Genomic DNA, 27,016 nt, shown 5'->3' with positions numbered 1-27,016 from the left:
CTTTTATTGCATTTGCATTTATTTCATTCACAAAAAACAGATCTAAAGGTTTTTTTTTAGCTATAATCAAAAGCCAATCATATCAGAAATACATACAGATATGCGTATTAATACTCTCTGACAAATGTGAGAAAGTACAACTATCCCTCCCTCTGGCATTAAACATGCTTAAGATAAAAGAAAAGAAGAACAGAATAAAAGAACCTAATTCAGAAAACATAGTTCATAACTCACCCATCAATCCAAAGGGGAAGAATATGTTTTTTAATTAAATCCAATATTGCTTCAAGCCATGTCCAAAAGGTAAATGATTTACCAGGTAAGTGCTCCTATTGGAATAAATAAACACTTTAGGACAATTATTCAAGCAGTAGTGCCAATATAATAATCCAGGTTACATTTTCAAAAAAAATTATTTCTTTAAACTGGACTATATATACATATACATATATTCATATATGTATGTGTATATATACATATATGTATGTGTATATGCATATATATGTATATATACATGTGTGTGTATGTATGTGTGTGTATGTGTGTATGTATATATACATATATATGTATGTATATATATGTATGTATATATATGTATATGTGTATGTATATATGTGTATGTATATGTATGTATATATATATATATATATATATATATATATATATGAGTACTAGGGATTGACCCAAGGGGCATATTACCTTTGAGCTACACCTCAAGCCATATTTTGAAACAGAGTCTCAATTAAGTTACACATGGCCTCACTAAGTAGCTGAGGCTGATCTAAACCTACACTCCTCCTGTCTCAGCCTCCCACATACTGGGATTACAAGTTTGTGCCATGCACCCAGCTAACACTTTCTTTATTTCTTTTTTATTTATTTATTTTTGTTAAAATTTTATTGGTGCATTGTGGTCATACATCTTAATGGGATAAAAAAAAAAAAAACCTGTGGAGATATACATGCACACATCCCCCAATCAGCCCCTCTCTACCCAATCCCCAAGCCTTCCCTCCTCCTCCCTCCTTCCCATGCTTGGTTTCCTGATTAATTTTGATATGTTTGTTTTCTTTTTCTTCCATATATGGTCAAGTTATTTTTGACAAGGTTTCCAAGAACATTTTGTGAAGGAAATAATCTTTTCACTAAATATTGTTGAAAAATAATAACTACATGGAAAAGAATAAAATTGGGCCCATATATAACACCATATACAAATATTAACTCAGAATAGATAAAAGACCAAAATGTAAATCTTAAGACTATAAACTTTTAGAAGAAAACCAGGGTCATAAAACTTCACAACATTGAAACTGGCAGTGATTTATTGGATATGATTCCAAAGGCACAGGCAACAAAAGAATAAACAAACAAACTTCATAAAAATAGACAAATATTGTACATTAAAAGACAATGTAAACAGAATTAAAAGTTACTGATATACTGAGATAAAATGCTATATCTGAAGGTATATTAATATTCCAAATAGAAATCCTAAAAATTAGCAACAATAAAAGTAAACAATACAATTTAGAAATAGGTAAAATATTAAAATAGATAATGAATCTCCAAATATTTTTATATGACCAATAACACATGAATATCACTTATCATTATCATAATATAACTAATCATTAAGGAAATACAAATAAAAACTATAGTGAAATACTACTTCACATTTGTTAGGATGGCTACTTAACATGAATTACCTTGCTCCAGCCCTTTACCTTGAGTTTGTTACTCTCTTTACTTGTAAAGTGTGTTTCTTGTAAGCAGTAGATGGATGAATTCTGGTTTTTAAACCATTTTGCCACTTTATGTCTTTTTATTGGGGAATTGAGGCCATTTATATTCAATGTGATTATTGAGAGATAACTTTTAATTTCTAACATGTAAAGATTTTATTTCTGTTTGAAATACTGTTTATTATTCTTTGCTTGGTTGTCTGCTGGATGGAAAATCTTGTTTCTCTGGTTATGGTGTGTACTACCTATTTCTTCTTTGTAGTTAATCTCTGAGTATTTTCTCTAGTGCTGGTTTTGAAGACATAAACTCCTTCAGTTTTTGTTTGTCATGGAAGCTTCTTATTTCCCCATATCATTTGATAGATAGTTTTGCTGGGTAGGAAATTTCTTTCAGAGTTTGGAATATGTTACTCCAAGCCCTTCTGGCTTTTATGACTTGGTTTGGGAAGTCTGGAGTGATTCTAATTTGTTTGCCTCTGAATGTCACTTGGCCTTTTGTTTTTGTTGCCTTTAAGATTTTCTGCTTGGCTTCCACATTGCTCATTTTGACAATTATGTGGCGTGGGGAACCTCTCCTCTGAGCCTGTCTAAAGGGAGTTCTGTAAGTTTCCTGGACCTGTGTATCAACCTCTTGCTCTATGCTTGGAAATTTTTCTGCTATTATTTCTTTGAAGAGATTATTGATCCCTTTGGCTCCTCTATTATTGATCCCTTTGGCACATCTTTTCCCTCCTCTATTCTGATTATTCTTAGGTTAGCTCTCTTAAAATGGGACCATATTTCTTCAATGTCAGTTTCCTGCTGTCGGATTTTTTTTCTAAGTTATAAATTATGCATTCATTTTTGGAGTGATCATTTTCTAGGAGCGAAATTCTATTCTCCATGTGGTCTAATAGATTGTTTATAGTTTGAATTGATCCCTTTACTTCAATGATTGTATCCTTTATTTCTTTTAGACTCTCTCTAAATTCTTTAAAAAATCCCTGTATTATTTCTATAGTTATATTCCTGATTTGATCATCTGGAGATCTCTAAATTTCTGTGTTATCAGGTTCTGATATTATGGGGTTGTGGGCATTCATTGCTTTATTGTTGTTCCTCTTTCCCATGATTTCAGAAGTTTGTGCCTTCTCTGGGTTCTTCCTCAGGTCACCACGACTTCACTTAGGGTGCTCTAGATCTTGAGTTTGTGGTAATCTCAGCCACCACTACTCCTTTACTGGGTTGTATCGCCAAGTCTCAGACCCAGGGAGTTAATCGAGGTTGCATGAGACAGTGGAGGTGCCGATCTGGGCGTTTTCCCATGGGGAGATGTGACAAGAATGTGGTACCTTTGCCACCACTACTCCTTCACTGGGTTGGACTGCAAAATCTCAGACCCAAGGAGATTATCAAAGCTGTGCAAGTCCCTGGGGGCGCAGTGCTGGGATTTCTCCTGTAGAGGCTGCAATTTCACTTACAGTTATTGTGCGCACTGATCTGGAGCTGTCATAGGTGTGTTGAACTCACCGCCACTGCTGGCAATATGGCACCGCTATCACACCCTCGGCCGTGAGGCTGGTGTATTTCTTTTCTGGTTTTGAGCTCCATTCTGGGTCCTTGGAAGGCGTAATGAGCTTGACCAATGGGAGTTTTAGATGTTATTTGCCCTGAAAGAACTGCTGAATTACACCCGAATGATCTGCAGCTGCTCACTTCAGCTCCTTGTTTACCTTTCCTCTCTGGAACCTGGTGCTCTGAGGCATGACGGCTACAGTGCGGCTCTGCAATGCGGCTGGTTTCTTTTCTGGTCTCTGGTTGTTCTTCTAGTCTTCTTTTTTTCTGTACCTTGTGTTTACATTTTTTATTTCTCTGCTGATAGTGTTTTATGGCTATTAAAAGCGCTGCTTTTATGGCAATAGAGATCGAATGTTAGCAGGACTCGTAAACGCTGCTTTTCTTGGTCGCCATCTTCCCGGAAGTCCCTAATACTTTCTTTAAAAGTATATTCTTATCTAGAAAATCTTCAGAACCCCAGGTAACAAAGGTTTAGAGAAGAGCATTTTTTGTTCAAAGTATCTAAACAATGTTCCCTGCCCTCTGTTTTTACCTTGCAGAACTTGGCCCAGGTGAGGTGTCCATCACTGTAGCTAGATTGGACTAAAATGAAAAACAAAACAAAACAACACTTTAATTCAACAAGGAGATTCTTCAATTTTGTGCTCAACTTAGGTCTTTTATTCTTCCTTTTCAAACATTTCTTAAACATCTGCTATGGATTTACAGAGTTTTGAGTGGTAGGTAGGGTACAAAGATATCATCCTTGATAAGAAATTCATTATATGTATATGGGTAAAAACTTTTTTTTTTGATGGAGGAGCTGATAGTGGCTTTAGGAATCTCCATAAATGGGTAGGATATAGATTGTCAAAGGGAGGGAAGGAAGCCACTCCAGAGAGCAAGAATGATATAGGGCAAAGCATGGTGGACATAGCCATGGTCCATAAAGGAGACAGTAAGAGCAGCCAAGGGAATTTATAGAAATTAGGCATAGCCACATTACCAAGAGTCTAGCTTATTAAGATAAAAAGAATAGACTAGAAATCCATTAGGCAATAGGCAGCCATCAGCTGTTTTGATCCGGAGCAGTGAAAAAACTCAAGTTTTCTATCTAAAATTTAAAAGAAAATTTAAAGAGAATTTGATAAAGAACTGAAAGTATATAGCGCTACTACACACTTAAAAACTCTATTCACTCATTGACCAATTTTTGAATGCCTAATGTTGCTGTTTATGAATTAAATAATGATCAAAAAGTATTTGCAAAAATATATATTTAGTGATATATCCCAAAGTCCTGTTTTATTTAAATGCCTATTGGTAAGATAATAGGTGCAAGTAGCAAGCAACCCAGCATCATGGAAGTCAAACTTAAATCACACCTAATTCTACAGCTGCCACACATTGCATCTTTGGCTATACTTTAATTAGAAATTAACGCTGATCCAATTTAAACTCTTTCAGTACGGAATGTGTTCACTCCAGACTTATCAAAACAGATAAATTTTGAAATTCTTTCAGGCAAAGCTTAGACTATAGTCAGTACCTGTAGTACCAATGGTTCTATTTTGCAAACTATAGAACTCTCAGTCAAAACAGAAACTTTCTTGGTAAGCAGAAGTAAATTATTACCAAGTGTTAAGGTTTTCTTTAAATTTTCTATATTTGGTGAAGGAAACAGTCATTTTTCCAGTTGGTTATTATCAATTGTGATATTAATAGGAAAGATCAAGGGACCATTGAGGCTTCAGATCATATTCAGTGCAAATGGCTTAAGAACATCAGGGAAACTGGAGTGTGGACTGGATAGAATGGAAAGGAAGGGTGTTAGAACTGGACCAGCCTGGCCTGAGACATGGTTCTGCTGTGTACTGGCTGTGGACTGTAGCAGTCATTTAACCTCTGTACTTCAGTATCCTCATCTATGAAACGGATAGAATACTGTTGACCTTGAAGAGCTCTTGTGAGAGTTAAAGAAAATGTAGCACTGACCCTGTGCCTGGAAATATAGTAGGCACTCAATAAATTATGACAATCATGATATATAATAGTAATGGTGACAATATCATTCTGGTTCTTTAAAACATGTGAGTGCCCCAAACAGAGGTAAATCTTCCATATCTACCGGCTCTCACCTGTGAGCTTCTCTGCCAACATATTGAGTTGATCTGAATTAAGGCCACGGCCAACGTAAGATGAAAACTGCCAGCTCATCACTTCCAGGAGTTGACTCAAAGTGGCTGATGGAGGATTACTAAAGAAAACCAAGTTCTGAAATAGAGTTACGATGGTGATTACATTAGTAAATTAAAATGAAAGCACTAACCCAATCTATGGGATTCCCAATTTAAAATCTAGGCCAGCTTAAATTAAAAATTCAGACTGAGATCTCATTCTGTTCTTAAGACTAATTTTTTTTCCTAAAGAGCTTTCTGTTTCTTGAATATAAAATGATAAAAGGTTTATCTTTCCTGAATCATATGACGTCTTTTAATATTCCTTTAGCTATCAACTATCAATGAGCAAGTGTTTAAAACTATCCAACAAATAAGTGGACAGATACTCTTTTCTGATGTAATTGAGGCTTATATCATGCTTGTTTTAATGTGCTTGCCATGAACTGGCACAAGTTACACCTTGACCAGACCAATCAGCCCCATGTGCAAGAGACACCAAAGTAAGGAAAGGAGTGAGCCCTGTGAGTTTATGATTAACCACAAATTCATATTTTATGGATAATACAGTACTGTCTTTTCTTACTTTGCTCTAGATAAGAGAATATTTTTTATGATCAGGTATTGTTTAGATTGTTTGTGCTGGAAACGGTGTCAACAATGGTAGAACATAAGACTTTGTCCCAATAATGAGAAGGCAGATAAGTATGAAAGCCAAGAAAGGTGTTCTAAGAAGGGGAAGAACTAACTAATCTAGTAAGTACCTGGAGAAGGCCATTGGTGAACATGAGCTAAGTGGCCAGCAAGCAAGAAAAAGGACTGAGAGACTTCAGAAGGTGGGAACAGAAGGAGACACAGCATCCGATAAGGACTGGAAGACAGAAGAGAAACGAGGGGAAAGAATTTCTAGGGAGGCAGTTTTACTTGTACCTGTGAATCATGCCTGGAAAAATGTCCAGAAAGCACAAAGTATAATCAAAGTCTGGCAGTGCAGTTTTCTATGTAGGACAGAACTGACAAATCAGGTGTCCAGCTTGGTTTTGCAATGAGGTTGTGATTAGGAGCTAAGTATAATCTCAGCTTCTGGAATCTCATGCTGGAATGTAGTAGACCTGGGATGGCCAGTGTGATGGGCCCGCTGGCTCTCAAACGGAGGCTGCTGAGCAGGCTAGTGCAGTGCTGAGTCTTGAGGCTGGAAGACAGAGAAGTCTCCATCTCTCCCCTCCTCCCTGCCCTCAAGTTGGAATGAGAGTGGAACACGTGGAGCTCCTGAAAAGGAAAGGCACTGGATCTCAGGGGCTGTTCTTGGCCTTAAAGACTCTCTAGTGAGCCCTGATCCTTCCTCTTCAGGCGGAGGGAGGCGGCCCATGCACTGCCTGTAGCTTTCCTCTCTGCATGACACCAGGGCACCACATGCCAAGGAGGAACAAGCCTGAGCCATTTTCCAGGTTGCTTCCTCTTTAGAAACATTGGATTAAAGGGAAGGATGCTGAGCTGACCCATTATGGCATCATTCTTATTGCTGGGACTTAATGTGAAAGAATTCTTCCCTTTAGAGGGAACGTTTGCTTTGAATTAAGAAGAAATGTTATTTACATTTGACCTATTTTCTGTCAACCCTGATGGTTTCCAGGACAACACACTGAGGTTTTGTGAGAGGGTGAGAAAGGGGAAGTGCTGATTCATCCTTATTTGCCACCCCCTTCCCTGGTTTTCAGGAAAGAAAAGCATCTGTGAATTGTTTGCTTTGTGATTTGAGGACAGTTTTGGGTCAGTGTCCCACATTACCACCAGGTGGCACCAAAACCCAGCTTAAGCCAAGGCTGGAAAACAAGCTATACATAATTGACTCAAAACTTGTGCTTGTCAGAGGACAGTTAAGCAAGATTGATGAATATTCCAGGTACTTATTTAAAAACCAATTCTATACCTTTCTAAAAAGGACTGTGTATAAAGCAAGGAGAAGGAGGAGGAAAAGAATGAGGAGGAGGAGGAGGAGGAGGAGAAATTATTATTAAGGAGGTCAGTTGTCAAATTCTGATAGTAACCAGGGTTAAAATTCTGGGGCAAGAAGCCCTCTGAAGCTGACTTAACAGTCATAGACTAGCGCCAGAGCTCTCTGTGATGTGCACCGTGGGAGACAACCAGACCCTCATAAATAACCAATACCTGTCTGTCACCTTTGCTGTCAGAACTCTCTCTGGGTCCAAGCACATTAGAACGTATTTTCTTCCTTCCTTCCTTCCTCCCTCCCTCCCTCCCTTCCTTCCTTCCTTCCTTCCTTCCTTTTACTGGTTCTAGAGATTGCACCTAAGGGTGTTTTACATTTGAGCTATTCCCCCAGTCTTTTTTTCCTATTTGAAACAAGGTCTTACTAAGTTGCTGAGGACCTTCTTTACTAACTTGCTGAAATTGACCTCAAACCTGTGATCCTCCTATCTCAGTCTCCTGTGTACTGGGATTACAGAAATGTGCCACCAAGCCCAGCTAATACATTGCTTTAAACGTAATACAATTAGAAATGAAGATCCTACAAGCACATCCCCCCTACACCTTTTGAACAGATGAGTTTTTTTGACAATAGAACAAATCAAATAGAAGAGAAGGAGAAACAGGAAGAGAAACTCTACCTGGGAATCATTGGTTGACACGTTGTACCAAATGATGGATGCCCATGCATTAGGTAACTGGCTGACATTGGAAATCATCACCACAGGCAACGAGCTGGTCTGTTTTATTATTTAAAGAAAAAAACCAAACTTATTATTACAGGCAGTCCTACCTTGCATGATCTGCCACCTGAGCCTACCCCACTTTCCCAATCCTGATTGTCCTAGCTGGCTGGGTACCACAAGTTGTGCATTAGCAGCATGGAGCCAGGGTGCAGGAGACCCTGGAGAGGGCTCAGTCAGGCAGCTTCTCAACACCTTTGACATCACATAAATATCTATCTTAGGTCACAACTGCCTCCACTCCAACAAATTCTATTTATTTAGCACCAATTTTCTTTATAAGATACATTAAATAATCCCATTTTAAATTTACCTCTGGAATGAATCAGCATATTCAAATTATAACCTAATACCTAGTAAATGTCAGCACTGGAAGTGGGAGGTTTTGCTGCAAAAGATAGGAGAGGCGAGCTCTGGGGGCTGAGATGCCCATCGAATGCTGCAGAGCTTGATTTTGTACTATCGGCAATGTGGTTTTCTACCTTATGGAATAAGCAGGCTTTCACAGACTAGCCTGAGAGACTAATTGATTTACAGTAGTCCCCAAACAGCAGACAAAAGATTCCTGTAGGCAGTAAAATAGCCAGTTGAGGAACTTAACAATGGAAACAAGTTTAGGGAAAAGAGAAAAGGAGGGAATCTGTAAAAAATTCTCAAATGTGTTTGCCTTCATTATGGTAAGAGAGGAAAGGCAGAATTTTAAATAATACAATCCACAACACCATATTCAGTATGAAATTGTGGTATTCATTCATGTATTCATTTATTTACTTATTCAATGAATATTGAGCGTATACTATATGCGAGGTATTGTGTGCTGACAGAGGTGTCAAGCAAGGTGCTTTGTCTTGTCTTCAAGGAGCTCAGAGTCAGCCATGTTTAATTTGACCCTAATAGGCTCTTAATTCTTTTCTTTGAGTTAAATGGTGATTGCTAGAAGAGGGTTAGAACAACGTACTATCAACGTTTTTATCACTTTCTTTTGTTCATTACATTAGAGAAATTATCCTCCTAAGAAATATTTTTGTGGTATGGGGATTAAACTCTAGGGCGTTCTACCTCTGAGCTATACCCCAGCCCTATTTTTTATTCTTTCTTTTGAAACAGGGTCTCACTAAGTTGCAGAGGGCCTCACTAAGTAGGCTTGGCCTCAAACCTGTTATTTTTCTGTCTCAGCCTCCCAGGCACTGGGATTACAAGCGTGTGCCACCACACCTGGCTCTAAGATATTTTTATATAAAAGTTAAGTCTGTATTCTTCCAATTGACACACAAAGTCTGTGAAACGTTCCATATTAAGAAAAAAACGAGTGAAAATATATCGTGATATAACATGGTTCAAGGTTACTTTTACTTATTCCTTTTTAGGCTTTCCACTGAATATTCATGACTCAGAAAACAAGTAAATAAAAATGCAATCTGGGCAACAAATGATCCAACACACATTGAATATAAATATGTTGAATATATATTATATGTGATATTCATGAAATTTTATGATTTGTATTTAACCAGGATATCATATTAATTACTTAGTGAACATATGACATTTCTTTTCTAAAGTAATACAAAAGTAATAAGTAACATAATAAATCCTAGAAAAGACTGAGCCTTCATCTACAAATACTAAATAATACCTGAAAATATTAGTAAATAATAGATGTTTCTTGCAATCCCTACCTCCAAATCGATGGTAAGGCCATAGAGACAGATCTGTGTCTCAAAGGTTATGGAATGAAGCTCTTCCGTCACCATGTGGCAGCCCTATAGGATAAACACATCAGTTATTATCTTATGAATTATAATATTAGACCTGCTTTTATAAAAGTAAATAAACCTGTAAGTAAATGTCCCCAATTAATTAATTAATCAATTAATACTGAGGATTGGGCCCAGGGGCAGATCTACCTCCGAGTTACATTCCCAGCCCTTTTTATTTTTTTGTTTTGAAACAGGGTCTCAATAGGTTGCTGAGAATCTTGCTGCTTTCTGAGGCTGTCCTTGAACCTGCAACCCTCCTGTCTCAATCTCCCAAGTACTGGGATTACAGCATACACCACTATGCCTAGCTACATTACCTATTACTGAGCATCATCTCTTATTGTTTAAAACGTTATTTACAGAATTTGAGAAATCTACTAATAGTCATTTTTAAGTTTCCAAAACAAAACAAGAGAATTTGTTTTCAAATTCTAGCATATTTTCATCAATTGAAATACAAACAAGTTATTTTTTCCTAATAGGTTTTAACTTATCAAATATTAATAAAAATAAGACATGTAGGTATACAGAAATGACTATTAGTATCAAAATGAATTTGTTTTTTAAAGCAAGAGATTTCCTTTTGATTAAACATGGTAGGTGAGACACTTGTATTTTCCTGTTTGTTCTTAAGAGTTGGCATTCTATTCACTTTCCAATAAAGCAAAATTGGAATCTAGATCCCCAGGGAGAGTCAGAGGAGTGTGAGTGAGGGTGGAAATAAGAGACCAGGGGCTGGAAGCATAGGCTGCTCTGAGGCGCCACCACAGAAGGGGCTGGGGAGGTAAGAGACAAGCTCATGCAAGAGGTCTCCATCTCTCCCTGGCTTGGGCAGGTGTGGGAGGTCTACTCTACTAAGCAGAAAACCCAGAGGAATTAGAGAGGCTCTGCTTTCAAGGGACAAGGTCAAGCTGTGGGCAGGAGTGAGGTCCCATCCTAAAGAGAGGCCGGCTCTGTGATAGCCTATGGTGAAGCCCTGCCTCCTCTCTGCTTGACATCTGGTCTGCTCACAGTCACCCTTAAATTCTCCACCTGTTACACTGCTTTTGTAAAAAAAAACAAAAACAAAAAATGGGTTAAGAACCTTGCAATAGAAAATTTCAGTATACATAAAAGTAGGTGATACAATTAACCTCCATTTATGCATTACCTAAATGGGGTTAACACCTGGGAAAGGGAGCAGACCAGAGGAGAACTTAGCAATACTGCCCCTGGGGTCCCCCCAGGAAACAGCGAGGTTGTAATAGTAATCCTTAAGTTATCATTCTCAACACGCACATAGAACTTCCAGTGTTTTAGGCCCTTAATTTTAAACACCAAGTTAATCATCATGAGACATTTGACAGAACCTCTCACATGAAATATAGATGCAAAAATTTAAAAACTCAGAATAAAAGATAATGCAAAAAGCAAAAGAAGAGAGTAAAAACCATTGTAAAAAATGTATACTGAGCTCAGTTTGTTCAACAAATGAATGCAAAATCAACCAATTGTAATGGGTAGATAGTCTTTGGATACTAGATTGTATGAAACCACCATTCAAAAGCCTTTTTGAGACAATGGATAAATTTGAACAAGTAATGGGGTCATATTAAGAAATAATCTAAAGAAATCATTACTTTTTTTTTGTGGTACCGGGGGTGGAACCCAGGGGCTTTTTTTTTTTTATCTCTGGGCTATACTCTCAGACCTATTTTATATTTTGTTTGGAAACAGGGTCTCAGTGAGTTGCTGAGAGCCTCACGAAGTAGCTGAGGCTGGCTTTGAATCTGCGTGATCCTCCTGTCTCAGCCTCCCAAGTGCCTGGCTTCATTACTTTTGTTTTTAGTGATTAGTGTATTGTGTTTAGGTTTAAGGACTTATATTTTATAGATACTAATGTATCAGTGAATAAGAAGCCATATTACGTAGAATTCAGACAGCAAAAAAAAAATGTGTGTATGGGAGGAAAATAAAACAAGATGGGCAAATGTTAATTATTGCTAAAATGAGGTGATGCATAAATGGGGGAAGGGTTAATTGTATTTCCTACTCTTGTGTATATTGAAAATTTCTATTAAAAGTCTCTTTAAAAAGAAACAATGTAACATGCTATATCACTGAAATGAGAATAAGAATCTATTAAAACGTACAATCAGAAAATAATAACGAATAATTTAAAATTTAAGAGAAATAGACAAGGACAATAGAAGAATTAGAAGTAGAGGGAAAGAAAGTAAGACAAAAAACAGAAAAATGAAAAATAGGAAAAAGAAAATAAATACATGAACTCCAACAACAAGTGAATAGACATTCTAGAAAGAGAACAGAGAAAGTACAATAGAGGAAATATTAAAGACATAATAAGGGGTAATTTTTTTTCACTCCTTATGGGAATCGCAACCACTTTTTCATTGTTTACTGGGTTAAGGAGAAAATCATGCATAATAGGAATTTTGCTTGAAAATCCCTTTGACCACTCCTAAAAGTACTCCCAATATATCAAATAGCCAGTTCCCATTTCCCTCTTCCTTCCTCACAGTGTCAAAGCAAATTGTTGTTTTTTGGAGTTGAGCATGGGATGAAGTAAGCTGGCTTGTAGTTTAGGCACTAAATTAAATAACAACAAAAAAAAACTCTACATTTTAAACAATAGAAAAACTCTCACTGCCCTGTGAGCAGGGGTGCTTACAGTATGCCGAGCACAACTGAAGACCCCAGAGCTTCCATGTGATGCTCACAGATGGGTCTTTTCCACATCCTCACCCATTGCAGTGGGGAGAATAGACAGCACATTGAGAAACTTCAGGCAAGGAAGCAGATGGAGACCCCGTAGTATGTGCTTAAATATTTAGCCATTATAAATCAAGTTAACAAACCATTACATATGATCCAGCCTCTCACCTTGACATAGCCTTTGCATAACGTAACTGGCTAGTTTTAGCTCCTCAAAGTCCCACTAGAAAATGGAGGCATGGGTAGAGAACAGCCATCCTGAAACACTGTTTTCTCTTCCACCTCTGTGAAGAGCCTTGCAGGACAAGCGTGGCTCCCAGGCCTCTCCTCATCTTAGAAATGTTTGTGCTGATGGTGCCATCTGTGCTCGGTGGAGTAGAGCTATAGAAAACCTCACACAGTCCCTCGAGGTGGGCTTGAGGTTTTGGGGGGCCTGGGAATTCTGGGGTTCTGAACTCTAGGTAGGCATCTCATCATAACCACACAGATATCAATTTTTGTAGGAAGGGTTATGGTTAGAGTTTACCCAGAGGAAGCCTTTTTTTTTCAGTGTGAGGCCCTATGATATTGTGATACAATAAATATATATATTTAGTTTCTGCTTGTAGTCCCTGGGACAGAGTTTCTAAGACCTTTGTAGATAGGGGTGCTAGAAGAAACTTTGTTTTTGCACAGGGGATTAAACTCAGGGGCATTCTACCTCTAACACTTTTTATTTTTTATTTTTTGAAACAGTTTTGCTAAGTTGCCGAGAGTCTCACTAAGTTGCCTAGGCTCACCTCAAACCTGCAGTTTTCTTGTCTCAGCCTCCCAAGTAATGGGATTATATGGGCATGTGCCACCACATACTGCTAGAAGCAGCTTTTGTTTTATTATTTGGTCTTTGATTCTGGTTCCTGACACAGACTTTATAATTTCCTGAGTGTTAGGAATATCTGGCACAGCTCTCTTAAATTCTGTGGGATTTCCCAATTGATAACAGTGTCTTCCCTTCTGATGAAGTGACTCTTGGAGGGTTCCGGGATATATGCAGAATGGGAGCTGAATGCCAGGGGAACCAACCAGGTAACTAGAGGGCTGGAACTTTCATCCCCACTCCTCAAGCTCAGAGGAGGTAGAGGAGCTGAAGGCTGAGCTGATTATCAACTGCAAGATGTAATCAATAGTGTCTACTTTAATGGTGGCTCCAGAAGAGCCTCAGAGAATGAGATCTGAGGAGCTTCTCGCTTGCTGAGGAGGCGGTGCTGGAGGCTGGGGTGCCTGGAGGAAGCGGAGGCACTCTGTGCCTCTCCCACACCTTGCCCCATGTGTTTCTTCTACCTGATGGCTCACCTGTGTCCTTTGTGATATCCCCTATAATGAACTGGACAATATAAGTTCTGTGAGCTGTTCTAGCAAAGTAATTGTACCCAAGGGGGTAGTCCAGAGAATCCCCAATTTATTGCCTGTTGGTATAGTCACAACCTGGAATTCATGGTTGGCATCTGAGTTTGGGGGCAGTCTTTTGGGACAGAGCCCTTAACTTGTGAAACCTGACACAATTTCCAGGTAGACCATGTCAGAGCTGAGTTAGATCACAGGACGCAGCAGGGCATGGTGGTACATACTTGAAAGGCGGAGACAGGAGAATTGTAGGCTTAAGACAAGTGCTCAGTAACTTAATGTGACCTTGTTTCAAAATTAAATACAAAAATATTAAAAAGGGCTGCGGGAGCCTGGCATGGTGGCACACGCTTGTAATCCCCGCACTTAGGAGGCAGAGACAGGAGGATCGTGCAGGTTCAAAGCCAGCCATGCTGGCTTAAGAGGCCCTGTTTCCAAAATAAAAAGTATAAAAATAGATCTGGGAGTGTAGCCTGGAGGTAGAAGGGATTCCAGGAACCCCAGTACCACCAAAAAATAAAAAATAAAAATAAAAAAATAAAAAAAATAAAGAGGGCTGGGGGTGTGACTCAAGAGGTAGATCCCTAGTACCAAAATCAAAACTACCACCACCACAAAAGCCAAATATAGAGTTCACCCCCCCCACTATGTTTTCTGGAGAACTAGTTATCAGTGAGAAGCTCCTGCAGGCATCATATGTCATGATTAGAGGCAAGATATTCTGCACCAAAAGCAGGAAAAACGGAATCACAGGTTCTGTCTCTCCCGCATTCTCATCTCTGTAGCTTAATCATATGTTTTATGTAATTTCCTCATTTCATTGACTTGTGACCCCGTGTGTTCCCCAGCCAGATGCCAGGGGCTGGAAGAGTGTGAGATACCAGAATTCTGCAGACAAAAAAATGACACTGGGGTCTGTCCACTCACTTGGGGGAAAGGTCTCCTGCTTTAGGTATTACTTTACTAAACTGAGATTTGGGCCAGGGGCTCAAACTAATTGCTAATGTTTCCTTGAAAGCCCCTGGTGCAAACTGATACACATTTTGAACAAAATCCAGCCAGGAAGCCAGCATATGGTCCAAATGACTGGGTTGGAGATGCTTTGACAAAAGCAAGCATCATCAATGCTCAAAGCCTGTGTGGTCAGCAATCACAGTTTTCATTGCTTTATCAGTACAGTTCGAGCCAAAGACACTGTTCAGTCCCAGGGCCCAGCCCTTACAGATCAGGAAAATATCAGAGATAAGATGCACATCAATGTCTGTATCTTAATCATATGAGATGATTAGAGGTTTAAAATCTCCATGTTTATGTTATATAGTTCTGAATATTATAACTAGATCGACTATATAGTACTTCTACAGAAAAATATTCATTGAATAATCTACTAAGAACATTAAAACTTGGCTGAACAATTTGACCAAGGTCCCATCTGGGAAAATGCACAATCTAATGAAAGATATGTCTATATGTTTAGAAAGCCTCCATTAAGAAAATCATCTTGCTCATTTCTTAATGTGCCATCATCTATATAATGCTGGGCATGTAAAACAATGTGATATGGAAAATAATCAAAATAATCTAACAAACATTCATTGAGCACCTATTTTGTGCTAGATATTGAGTTAGACAGTGAAAAACAGTGAGAATGGGGAAATTGCAGGGGAGATAATTATGGAAGCATAAGAAATGAATGTAAAATGACAACCATGCCCAGCCTGTAAAATAAGGGTACTGTATGGATGATGTTGCACTTCAAAAAAATGTCTTGTGATCTTCTTGTACCAATTTCTCCCTGAAGGAAAGCGTTTCAGCTCCATCAATTAGCTCAGAAGGGACTCAGCTTGCTGTGAAATGCTCAGATTGTTGGGGTGTGTCTGTGTTTAAGAACACTGAACTTTAAAAGAGCATCTATTTGGCTATTTTGTTAAATGAAACTCCACTCACCAGGCTTAATAACAGCTTCTTTGTGCTTCATGACTTTCTACCACATAAGCAAAATCAGCTAACACCTTACTCTGTGGCTAAAATGGTCACTTCCAAGTTCAAGCCCACGGACAAAGAGTAAAGTCCAGCTTCCATATTCAAGCAGTTTTCACATTCCAGTAACCACTCTCTGGCTGGATCCCTAGTGTTAAGGACCTCCAGGGAAGGGTTATTTCCTGGGAATGTTTGCTTTCCAGAGACAAAAGGATGGCTTCAAAACTGGATCACTCTTTAGGTGACAGAATCATAGCTTCACTGTGACTTTTTCCAAGAAAGAACAAAGGTGGAGAAAGAGGCAGCAGCTGCCAACCTGGATTCTGTGACAATGTGTCCAAAGATCATTCAGGTAGCGCTGAGAAATTCTAAAGCAAATTTTTAAAATTAAATCCATGAAAACAAAATCTAAATCCCCTATCTTCTGTTGACTGTAGGACCTGAGTCAAAGGAGCTTCAGAGACTGTCTATTCCAATGGGCTTTAATTTTTTTTTTCATTGTAGAACATATACCTAAAGTAAATTTCCCACATAGGTCCTCATTTAAAAATACATAAAATAGCTCTGTCCTGATAGAAGCAGGGTACAGGACCCAGAACTCCATGTCTCAAAACCCTCCATCCCACGTCTTTCTGGATCTTCCAGGAACAGGATGTGTTTCATGCTACTTTCTCTGTTTTACTTAATCTTGAGGCCAAAAGCCTCACAATACCTTGGCAGGTCACCTCTTTTTGGATAATCTCAAACAGTCACAGGGTGCTGCAATTCTAAGGGGTATGGATTGGTTTAAGAACAGTATCCTTCTTGAGATCTTTGTATTGTCTTAATCATTTAACTATGCAATATCAGCTTTTACAACCACAAAAGCAGAATATTTTAAAAGGGGTGTGTGTGTGTGTGGGTGTGTGTGTGTGTGTGTGTGCATGTGTGGGTGGGGTAGAGGCTTTGGAGTGGTAGAAGGAATCTGTATGTGAAAGTTCATAAAAGGAACATACAGAAATGGTGTCCCGAGGTTTCAGTGCCCAGAGCCCCTTGAAAGGAACCATGTCTCCAGCCAAGTATGTGGCAGGTGGGTGGAGAATGATGAGGATCAGCAGTTTCCTTAAGTCAGGTACCATCTGGTAGAGATTGGTTCCCCATCAGTATAATGCCTAGAGCAGCAGGGGAAGATGAGTGAGAGCCACAGTGGAATCTGCCCCACTCACCGCATTGATTCACACTGGGTCCTCTCAACAACTGTAAACAGCGCAGGGTGACCTTAGCCCTGCTCTGTAGATAAGGAAGTGGGGAGAGGAGAGGGTAAATGGCTTGCACAAGGTCAGACTTCTGATAAGAGGCAGAACTAACTCTAGTGCCATCCACTATCCCACGGAGGCACACAGAAACGCCAAAGGATACCCAGTGGATAGGGAGCCACTAACATTTCCTATGCAAGCCTGATTTTAAATTCCTCTAAACTTGGCAAGGATTCTACTGTAAGACATGCCTGATTTCTGAGCCAGTGGGTGAAGTGTGGATACATGAGAGGCAAATATGGTGAGATGGGCTCAGAGGGGACAAAGAACAGCCAATAGCTCAGCCCTCCCAGAGAAGGAGGCATAGCAGAGGGACAGGGGGTCCAGACTGCCATGGCTTGAATCTTAGCCCTGCTACTAACTGTCCATTTAATCTTAAGCGATGACTATGCTGTGCCTCACTTTCCTGATTGAAATAGGTAGGAGAATAATGGTACCTACTTCTTGGCATTGCTGTGAGAGCTACGTGAGTCAGTATCAGAGAAGTTGTTAGTTCCCGGTTCATAGGAAATCTATGGAGGATTTGTTAAAGAAATTCTTAGCAGGCTGTGAACTCCTGTTGTGGGTACACACAGATAAGCAATAGCACCTTTCTGAAACTTGAAGATGAGGTTATGATATCCTAGGTTGTTTTCCTGAAATTTGTTACCACAATCCCTGGCCCCATGGCTATATGGACCCCAAGCCCTTCCCCTGCTCTTTACTGATTTTCCTTTGGCCATCCTTGCTGACTATCCTAGCCCTTCATGGCTAAATCATCACCCTGCGCATGTTTTGTGAGTCTGCTGCTGTAGCACATGAAACTGCACACGCCTGTGGCTCTTTTAGAATGTAACTTGAGCCGGGCGTGGCGCACGCTGGTAATCCCCACGCTTGGGAGGCAGAGACAGGAGGATCGCGCAGGTTCGAAGCCAGCCGCGGGCGCTGGCTTAGGAGACCCTGTTTCCAAATAAAAATGTAAAAATAGGTCTGGGAGTGTAGCCCGGAGGTAGAAGGGCTTCCAGGAACCCCAGTACCACCACCAAAAACAAACAAAAACAAACAAAAAGCAATGTAACTTGGAGTTATACTCAAATTCTATCAACAGGGGGCACTCAAAGAATAGCTTTAAAATGCAACGACCCTGCTTTAACAAACAAAATAAAAATTTAAAAAAGTCATTCTATGACTGTACAATTTTGTTAATCGGGAAACAAAAGCTGAGATAAATTCAAAGCAATATAAGGAGACACTGTTCCTGAGACAGTGGCTGGTTTCTCGATAGTAGATGATGTGCTTAGATTTCCATCTCTAGGGAGATCCAAGTAAAGATTTTGATTTTACACTCATGAAGATGACAATGTACTACAAGAGTTGAGCTGTTTTGATAGATTCCCAGAGGATTTATTTTGCTTAAGGAAAATTCTGAATAATTGTGCTTAGTCTGTTCAGACTCATAAATAATAATACTATTCAGGAATGTCAAGCTGAATGACATGTTACAGTCTTGGCCAAAATTCCAGTGAGATGTGTGAAATGGGTTTTTATTTATACTGCACTAATGTTTAACTAGGAAATTTAGAAAACTTTTATAGGCTATTATTACATGGGAAGAATGTCTCCTAATTATTTGTTTCAGTAGAATATCCTTGAGCTCAAAAGTTCTACTCTGTGATATCTTTGGAACTGATGCTTGGGGCTCTGCCTTAAGCATCAATTCCTCCCTGGGAGGAATTTAGCTCATCTTTGGTGGGGCTATGATATTAGCTGAATGATTTTTTAAAAGACATAATGAAGGGAATAAAGAATTCTTAGGAAAATGGTGGTTCACAAAACTTCTTGTGATGGATCTTTGTAGTTTTTTTTGGGGGGGGTTGACAGATTGGATGTCATTGGACCCTGGATTTATAAAGTACCTTTTTTTCCAAATAATTCAAAGGTCTTTCTCATAGGAGCTGAGACTATAAAATCAGGAGATTGGATCTGTATAAACTGCATCAGAAATAAGTCTACTCTGTATATAGGTGGCTTTACACACACAGTATCTCTGACAGAGCACATTGGGTGTTGCTTTCCTCAGCGCTTAGAGGGAAAAAGCACAATCTTCATCAGATAATTTACGAAAGATCACATGTTCAAGTCTCTGGGCTCCTACTTCCAAATATAGAGGTCATAGACATAATGCCCTTGTTTCTAGGCCAGCTCAATGGATGGTCTCCAAGGTCACTTCTAATCCAGAATTTGACCACTCTAACTACTGCCTTGGAACACAATCAGTTTGCTCCTTTATTCGATTCATTGGGTGAAATAGAAAACTTGGAAAGCAATGAAATTGATACCACAAAGTAATAGGATCATTCTTCACCTATGATTTTTTTCACATAGTATGTCAAAATTTTTGAGCTTTACTTCATAGCTGTAGAAAAATGGGTGATTTTAAGATATTTTATCATAATGGAAGACTGATTGAAATTATGGCACACCTATAAAATACAATACAATGCAACCAATTTAAACCATATTCCCTAAGACTAGTAAAAGTTATGAAAGGTGGCCCAACGCCTGTAATCCCAGTACTTGGGAGGCTGAGACAGGAGGATTGCAGGTTCAAGGACAGCCTCAATGACTTAGTGAGTCTCTCAGTAACCTAGTAAGATCCTGTTTCAGAAACAAACAAAAAAGGATGGGAGGTGTAGCTCAGAGGTAGAATGCCTCTGGGTTCAATCCCAAGTTACCCCCCCCACCACATACACACACACATAAAGTTAAGGAAGGCTGTTCACCAGCTGTTGCTAAGTCAAACAAAGGGTTGTGAAGCAGTGTGTGTGTGATATATTTTAAAGTAATGTATATGTAAATGAAAGACCACAAAGATGTGTACCGAAATGTTAGCAGTTATTTTCTTTGGAGAGTGTTATGATATGCTACTTTTATTTTCTCCATTATAAAAACTTCCAGTATTGTCTGTAATTATCAAGCTTTATGTTAGTAATCAAAGAAATGTGGATTTGATTTGATATAAAATCAAATGGTTTAAAAGCTTTGTATAAATAGGATATTATAGGATTATTTCCTAGAAACATTTTTAGGAGGAAATATTTCCTACCTCATTTCCTTTATTTCCTGTACTGGACTTCATTTCCTTTGGTTGCTTTGTAAAAGAAAACAACAGTGTTTATCATTATCAGCCACATAACAAGTCAGCCACATCTACTGTCATCATTTTCTTGGACATAGTTTTGACGTCTAGAACATTAATGCAAAATGTCTTCCAACAGATTGAATCTTGGCCTAGCTACTTAGATTTAATAGAAAGAAATATTCAAACCAAACACATATATAAATAGAGCAAAAACAAATATATAAATTTGTGTATGCAGATATCTTCCTGCCAACTTAAATTTTATCTTTCAGAAAGTAGACCTTTCAAAGTTGACTTAGTGTTGCTCCAACACCCAGAGAAGGTACTTTCTATATGCTAATAAATCAGAGCAGAAACATGATTCTGACAAAAGAAAAATAAGTGTGTGTGTGTGTGTGTAGAGGCTTTGGGAATCTAAAAAACATGTAAAGAATTAGAAGACAGGAAAAGAACTCTAGGTCAAGAGGAAGTGGTAAAAGCAAGAAGCAACAGGATGAGGTTGGGTCGGAGCTTTCTAGACATACCAAGGGGTAAGGCGGAACTGCCGTACCAGGAACAGCAGCCTGTCTGCCAAAGCTGTTCTCAAAATGAAATCGCTTTTAGACACTTATGTTGTTATTGGATATTGTTCCTTGGAAAGATTTTTAAAAATGAAACCAGATATGCCTATCCATTTATCCACTCTCTCTGACGTTATTGACGAAATATATTGAGTAACTACTATGCATATTTACATATTCTATCACCATCCTTAAGAACTCAGACTGTCTGAGTTAAGGTTTAGTGTTCTTTCTTACTGTTTCAAGTCTTCCACATGGCATGTATTACTTTTCAATATAGTTCTTAATCATACCTAAGAAATAATTAATAAATTACTCCGAATTAAAAGGACTCAGTAAAAATGTGTCTAATATGGGAGGGGGCAAAAAAAGCCTGTGTAATTTTACAGCCAAACTTACCAAATGTCTAAATTCTACTGAGAGACTACCATTGGAAGATTCTTCAATGGACATGGCTTTGACATGCGTTCCACAAAGGACAAATCTTCGATTGCTAAAGAGGAAATCTTAGTTATTTATCTGGTTTCACATGAACTATATTTATGAGAAAAGCAAAAAAAAAAAATTCACAAGTACATATCTTACCTTAGAGTTGAAACATTCCTATAAAACCAAGAAGAGTGTTTAAAATGACCTGTTTAATAGGTTTAGTAAAAACTTTATAACTACTTGAAAGGATAGCATATAGAGTTTCATTTTAAGTACAGTAAAAATTTTTAAATGAAATTTAAAATTCATCAATTCTGTTAGATATTAGAACTTCAAAGTCCAATATTAAAAGTATGGTGATATGTAATTTAAAAGTTCAAAATTATTGCATAAACTAAAGGTAATTTTCTTAAAAGTTTTACATTGTCATATTTTGAAATAATGTTAGAAAACTTACTTGTCAATTGATGCTTTAACTTTTACCTGATAGTTTAGTTCTGGCAATTTTATTAGTAGTCTGGAAAGAGAGATTGATAAAGATAAAATCAAAATATTAGAAACCTTTTTATACTTAGAGAACTAAATATTTATGGCATATACATATAAATAAAAGTTACATTACCAGTTACATGTTAAATTTTTTTTTTTGTGGTTCTGGGGATTGAACCCAGGGACATTATACCTCTAAGCTATACCCCCAGCTCAAGATTTTATTCTTTGTTTTGAAACAGAGTCTCACTTAGTTGCAGAGGCCTAAGTAGCTAAGGCTGGCCAAGAACCTGTTACTACTGTCTCAGTCTCCCAAGTACTGGGATTACAAGCATGTGCCACCACACCTGGCTAAAATGTTTTATTTTTGTTTGCTTTGCAATACAGTGATGGAACTCGGGAGCATTGTACCTTCGAGCTACACTTCCAGCCCTATTTTTTAGTCCTTTTATTGTTGAAACAGGTTCTCACTGAATTGCCATGGGCCTCCCTAAGTAGCTGAGGCTGTCCATGAACAGTGATCATCCTGTCTCAGCCTCCTGAATGCTGGGATTACAGTGTGTGCCACCACCCCCAGCTAAAATGTTTTTTTGTTTTGTTTTGTTTTTTGTTTTTGTTTTTTGTGTGTGTGTGTGGGCCTGGGGATGGAACCCAGAGGCATTCAACCTCCAAGCTACAAACCCTATTTTATTCTTTATTTTTGGAAACAGAGGCTCACTAAGTTGTGGAGAGCCTCACTAAGTAGCTGAGGCTGTATGTGAACCGCGAACCTTCTGTCTCAGCCTCCCAAATGCTGGGATTACAAGCGTGTGCTGTCACACCCGGCTCAGCTAAATGTTTTTTAGAAAGTATAATTCCTCTTTAGTTTGCCACATTACTAGTGCTGACATTACTTAATATTATTATTGACAGACATTTGGAAAATGTTTGTATACTGCTTCAGTTGATATGTGCTAGATAATACATTGGCCTGGTAAGAAAAACAGCTATATATTTAGGCTAAAGTCCAAGTCTGAGTTTGTGGTGTTACACCCTTGTAATACTAGTGCTTTGGAGGCTGAGACAGGAGGATTGCAGGTTCGTGGCCAGTCTCAGCTACTTATGGGGCCCTCTACAACTTAGTGAGAACCTGTTTCAAAATAAAAAATAAAAAAATAGGGCGGGGAGTGTAACTTGGAGGTAGAAGACCCTGGAGTTCAATCTCCAGTTCCGCAAAACGAAAACAAAAACAATTATTTGCAAGTCTATTACTGTGATTCCATTTTATCCTTATATTGTACTTTTTTAGGTAATGTTAGTAGAACTAATTTTTTTTTGTTTTGTTTTTTGTTGAAAATAAGTGGTATACATTTAAACAGTGCTTGGTGCCCTCTCCCCCCACCCCCATTTCCCCTCCCCTTCCCAACAATGAGTGTCCAGGGTATCCATGCTATATTCATTCGTTTACACATGTAGAACTAAAGGTTTTGGTGAGAACTGTTTTACAGGTGAACATATTGTGAAAGACCAGGCCTCTGCAATGAATACATAAAATTCTAGTTCAGATACCCTTATAATCTTTAAACCACTCTATTTAAGTAATAGCAAAAATGTTCATAACTAAAAAAGACCTTACTATAAACAAAAGTTTGCAACAATTACTTGAATTCCTACTTGTGTCAGCCCATCCTCTATTCTTTTACCCAAGCAGCTCTTCAGAGTGTGTCCCATCATGTGATTTACCATGGGCAGCACTGGATGCAGCAGTTATTGGTTTGATCACTCTTCACTTATTTATTTATGCACTCATCCCAAGCCTCACCCTCATTCACTCAACATCAGATAGAGACCTCATATAAACTAGTGCAGCCTCAGATACCTGGGAACTGGTGTAGCAAAGATTGGGGAAGGGAGGAGTGTGGTCATGGCTATGCATAAAAGAAAGGTTTTCAGCCCAAACAGATGGAATGTAGAGGATGGTGATAACACATGGGCATTAGAAAACTAAAACCACAGATCACAGACAGCCTGACGAAAGGGTGGGTGGATGGCAGCAAGGGTTCTTTAAGTGTCCTGCTCAAAGCACAGGATTCGTTTCAGGGTCTGGAGTATGTGAAGTGTAATGTCATTGGTACTGGGTGGTGAGGAGGGTGTGTGGGCAGACAGAACCAGACCAGCTATTTACCCTCTCCACCTTCCTTTCTATCCTACTTTAGGAAGGACCTGGTTCACTGTAAAATGCCAATCAGTGATATCCAGTTCCCTTCACCCACTCGTTGAAATAGGAGGATGCAATGCTATGCTACAGAGGAGTTTTGAGGAACTCCTTGCCTAGTAAGAAAAGGGTCATCTATCAAGACAGTGGGGAGCCGGGCGTGGTGGCGTACGCTTGTAATCCCAGCATTTGGGAGGCTGAGACAGGAGGATTGTGGTTTGTGGACAGCCTCAGCTACTTAGGCCCTTTGCAACTCATTGAGACCCTGTTTCAAAATAAAGAACAAAAATAGGGCTGAGGGTGTATCTCGGAGGTAGAATGCCCCTGGGTTCCATTCCCAGTACTGAAAAAAAAAAAAAAAAGACAGTGGGGAGCAGGTTTGGAGGAGGAGCATGAAGACCTAGAAGTCTGTATAAGAGGACAGGACCCCACACCAGGGACTGTGCCCCTGGGAATCCTTCTAATAGCATGAAGGAGGAGATGGCTCAGGGACCTTGTCCATTTAGATTTTTTTTTTTTTTTTTTTTGCTGCACAATCCCTACTATCTCCCCTTTTGTCTCAGAAAACATCTTAGACTTACTATGTTATCTATAGGGGTTTCTCAAGGAAAAAGATACCCATCACCTCTCCATTCTATTTTCCCTTGATATGGTCTTTTGGATTATTCAGAGTTGTGGGGATGAGGAATGTACAACTTTTGAGAAGAATGAAAGTTTACAAAGAAATATGACTTCTGGTTTTTTGTTTGTTTGTTTGTTTGTTTGGCTTTTAGCTCTTGGTGCAGAATTCACAGGAAGAAACTGTTGAGAGGTTTTATTAGAGTTTCTGAAGTCCAAACTGAAGTAAATACCTTTCCTTTAAAGATGAAGTTTCAGTGGTCATAATGTGAGCAGGGAGTCTATCATAGAACCTATATCACTATCAACCCTGGCATCGCCACCTCTTGATTTGTGAGTCTGCTGTCTTAGCTTTCCAGGGCTGATCTAGTGATTAGAAATTTAAACTATAGGCCTTGAAGTTTGAGGCACAATAAACTCTTTGGAAGTAAGAACCCAAACTCATTGTTTTAAGTGATACTAGGGAAAATTATAAGTTTTGATGCTCTTGCTAATGGAAAAGGATCAAATCCAGTGCAAGCCAAGCCAACACACAAACCCCGTTACTTTAAATGAGACACAGAGTAAGGATCTACTGAACACTGAAAATTACAGTGTTCAGAGTTTTTGTGGAAAATCCAATAAGCCAGTTACTGGGCAGTCACAGGGAAAAATGTGCCACTACTTTTCCTGGATAGGCTATTCAAAGCTGTCCACAATCTGTCCCTGATCTGTCTTCTCCATTCTATCTCTCCCTGCTCCACACTATTACAAAACAGACTCTATAAGTCCTTGTTTCTGCATGCTCACTCGTCTACAATCCTCCTCCCCTTCTCCAATCCCTCTGGTCCTCTTTCAAGTTAACCTTCTCAGCAGTTAATCCCATTATGCCTGATAGATGTAAGATTCCATGCATTCAGCTAATATCCCTCATGTCCTCATTAATTTTCCATATCATGCTCTTAACAAGCAGAGCCCTACTTTCTAACATTTCTGTAGGAATTCACCAAAGCTCAGTACTGGGCTCACAGCAGGTGCGCTTTAAAGAATTGATTGTAAGGCACCTTGCAAGAAAGTAGCCTTAATTACTAGTGGCTATAGTTCCACAAACAGGAAACAATAGAATGTATTCTTCCTACCTTAGTTTTACAGTGAACTGAATGAGGGTTTTAAGTACCATTGGCCTCTGAGGGTGGGTTGGCATACATGGCTGTCGCTCAACTACAAAGGAGCTAGATGAAAAGGAAATAAAGCATATCATTTGAGAACATAAAAAATATCAACTGATTGCAAACCAAAGAGGAATAGAATGCTATCCTCTCAGAAAGTCCAAATTTTCTATACCTAGATGTTCAAACCCCCATGAAACCCAGCTCTTTCCAGTGGCTCCTCATAAATAATTACAAGATAGGAAATCCTTGAAGACAGCAAATAATTATACTGGAGTCATTAATAAAGGTCCATTTTTATGATATTAAACAGAGAAAGGTGATTTCATGCCAAATTTGGAATAAGCATTAGGATTTTAGGCACATATTAGTATTTTTTCTTCAGTGAGCTTAAAACCCTCCAAGTGTTCTCCATCCCTCATTTCTTGGATATGCCTTTAGGATGAGACCCTTAAAATCTTTCCTAAATGCAAAAATTGAGCTGCAGGTGAGTGATGTGGTTTAGCTCATGGAAAACAGAGCCCACCTGGTAGGAGAGTACTAGTGACTGAACAGTGCAGAGTAGGAGTGTGGTTCTGGAACTCTCTGGGACTCTACTCACTTCCGAGACTCATCGCTCAATATTTCCTCACCCTTCCTACACTTAGACCCCCAAACCTAAGGCAGTGTGTCCTCCTAACTCCACCCAACTGTGGATACCATGAACAGTTGATAACAACACTTCACTTACTTCTTGAAAAGGTTGTAGATCAAGAAGGTGACTCTTTCTAGCAGGTGTATTCTTTGCATTGGAATGGGGTCACCTTCATATGTCATTTTGGTCGATTGTTCCTCTAGCTTCTCCAGTTGCCTTCGGAGTTGAAAAAGACTTTCGGCCAATAGGGTAAAGCTATTGAACAGCACATGAGGTTTTCCACTTAATAGTCAAGAATTTTAATAATTGATCTTTTTTTGCAAATGTTATTATTAACTATTATTAAACTAATTAAACAAATGACTCAATTAAGGTTTGTGAAAGCCTTTGATTTTACTTTCCTAATCCATTCTTCTTGAATATGCATTATTTGATAGATGTTTTCAAATTGTGTTGTTTATTATGAACGTCATTTATGAAATTTGGCCAATATATGGATC

The 27,016-nt window shown here is 38.8% G+C and overlaps 1 protein-coding gene across 1 annotated transcript in view; it reads right to left on the bottom strand.

Annotated features, from left to right (window-relative positions):
- Positions 1-27,016, bottom strand: part of STAT4 (signal transducer and activator of transcription 4) — a gene marked incomplete at both ends in the record, with an annotated part of 110,980 nt that overhangs the window by 4,386 nt on the left and 79,578 nt on the right. Inside the window, 11 exons of the mRNA XM_080719904.1 lie at positions 235-329; positions 3,835-3,884; positions 5,420-5,555; positions 8,089-8,187; positions 9,870-9,953; positions 20,409-20,453; positions 21,404-21,497; positions 21,590-21,607; positions 21,891-21,950; positions 25,853-25,945; positions 26,613-26,771. Coding sequence (XP_080576030.1) covers positions 235-329; positions 3,835-3,884; positions 5,420-5,555; positions 8,089-8,187; positions 9,870-9,953; positions 20,409-20,453; positions 21,404-21,497; positions 21,590-21,607; positions 21,891-21,950; positions 25,853-25,945; positions 26,613-26,771 — 933 coding nt within the window. The remainder of the gene's footprint in view (positions 1-234; positions 330-3,834; positions 3,885-5,419; positions 5,556-8,088; positions 8,188-9,869; positions 9,954-20,408; positions 20,454-21,403; positions 21,498-21,589; positions 21,608-21,890; positions 21,951-25,852; positions 25,946-26,612; positions 26,772-27,016) is intronic.

Source organism: Muscardinus avellanarius (assembly GCF_963383645.1).
Source record: "Muscardinus avellanarius genome assembly, chromosome: 2".
NCBI lineage: Eukaryota > Metazoa > Chordata > Mammalia > Rodentia > Gliridae > Muscardinus > Muscardinus avellanarius.
Note: the sequence above shows the minus strand (reverse complement) of the source record. Positions and strands in the feature narration are given on the sequence as shown.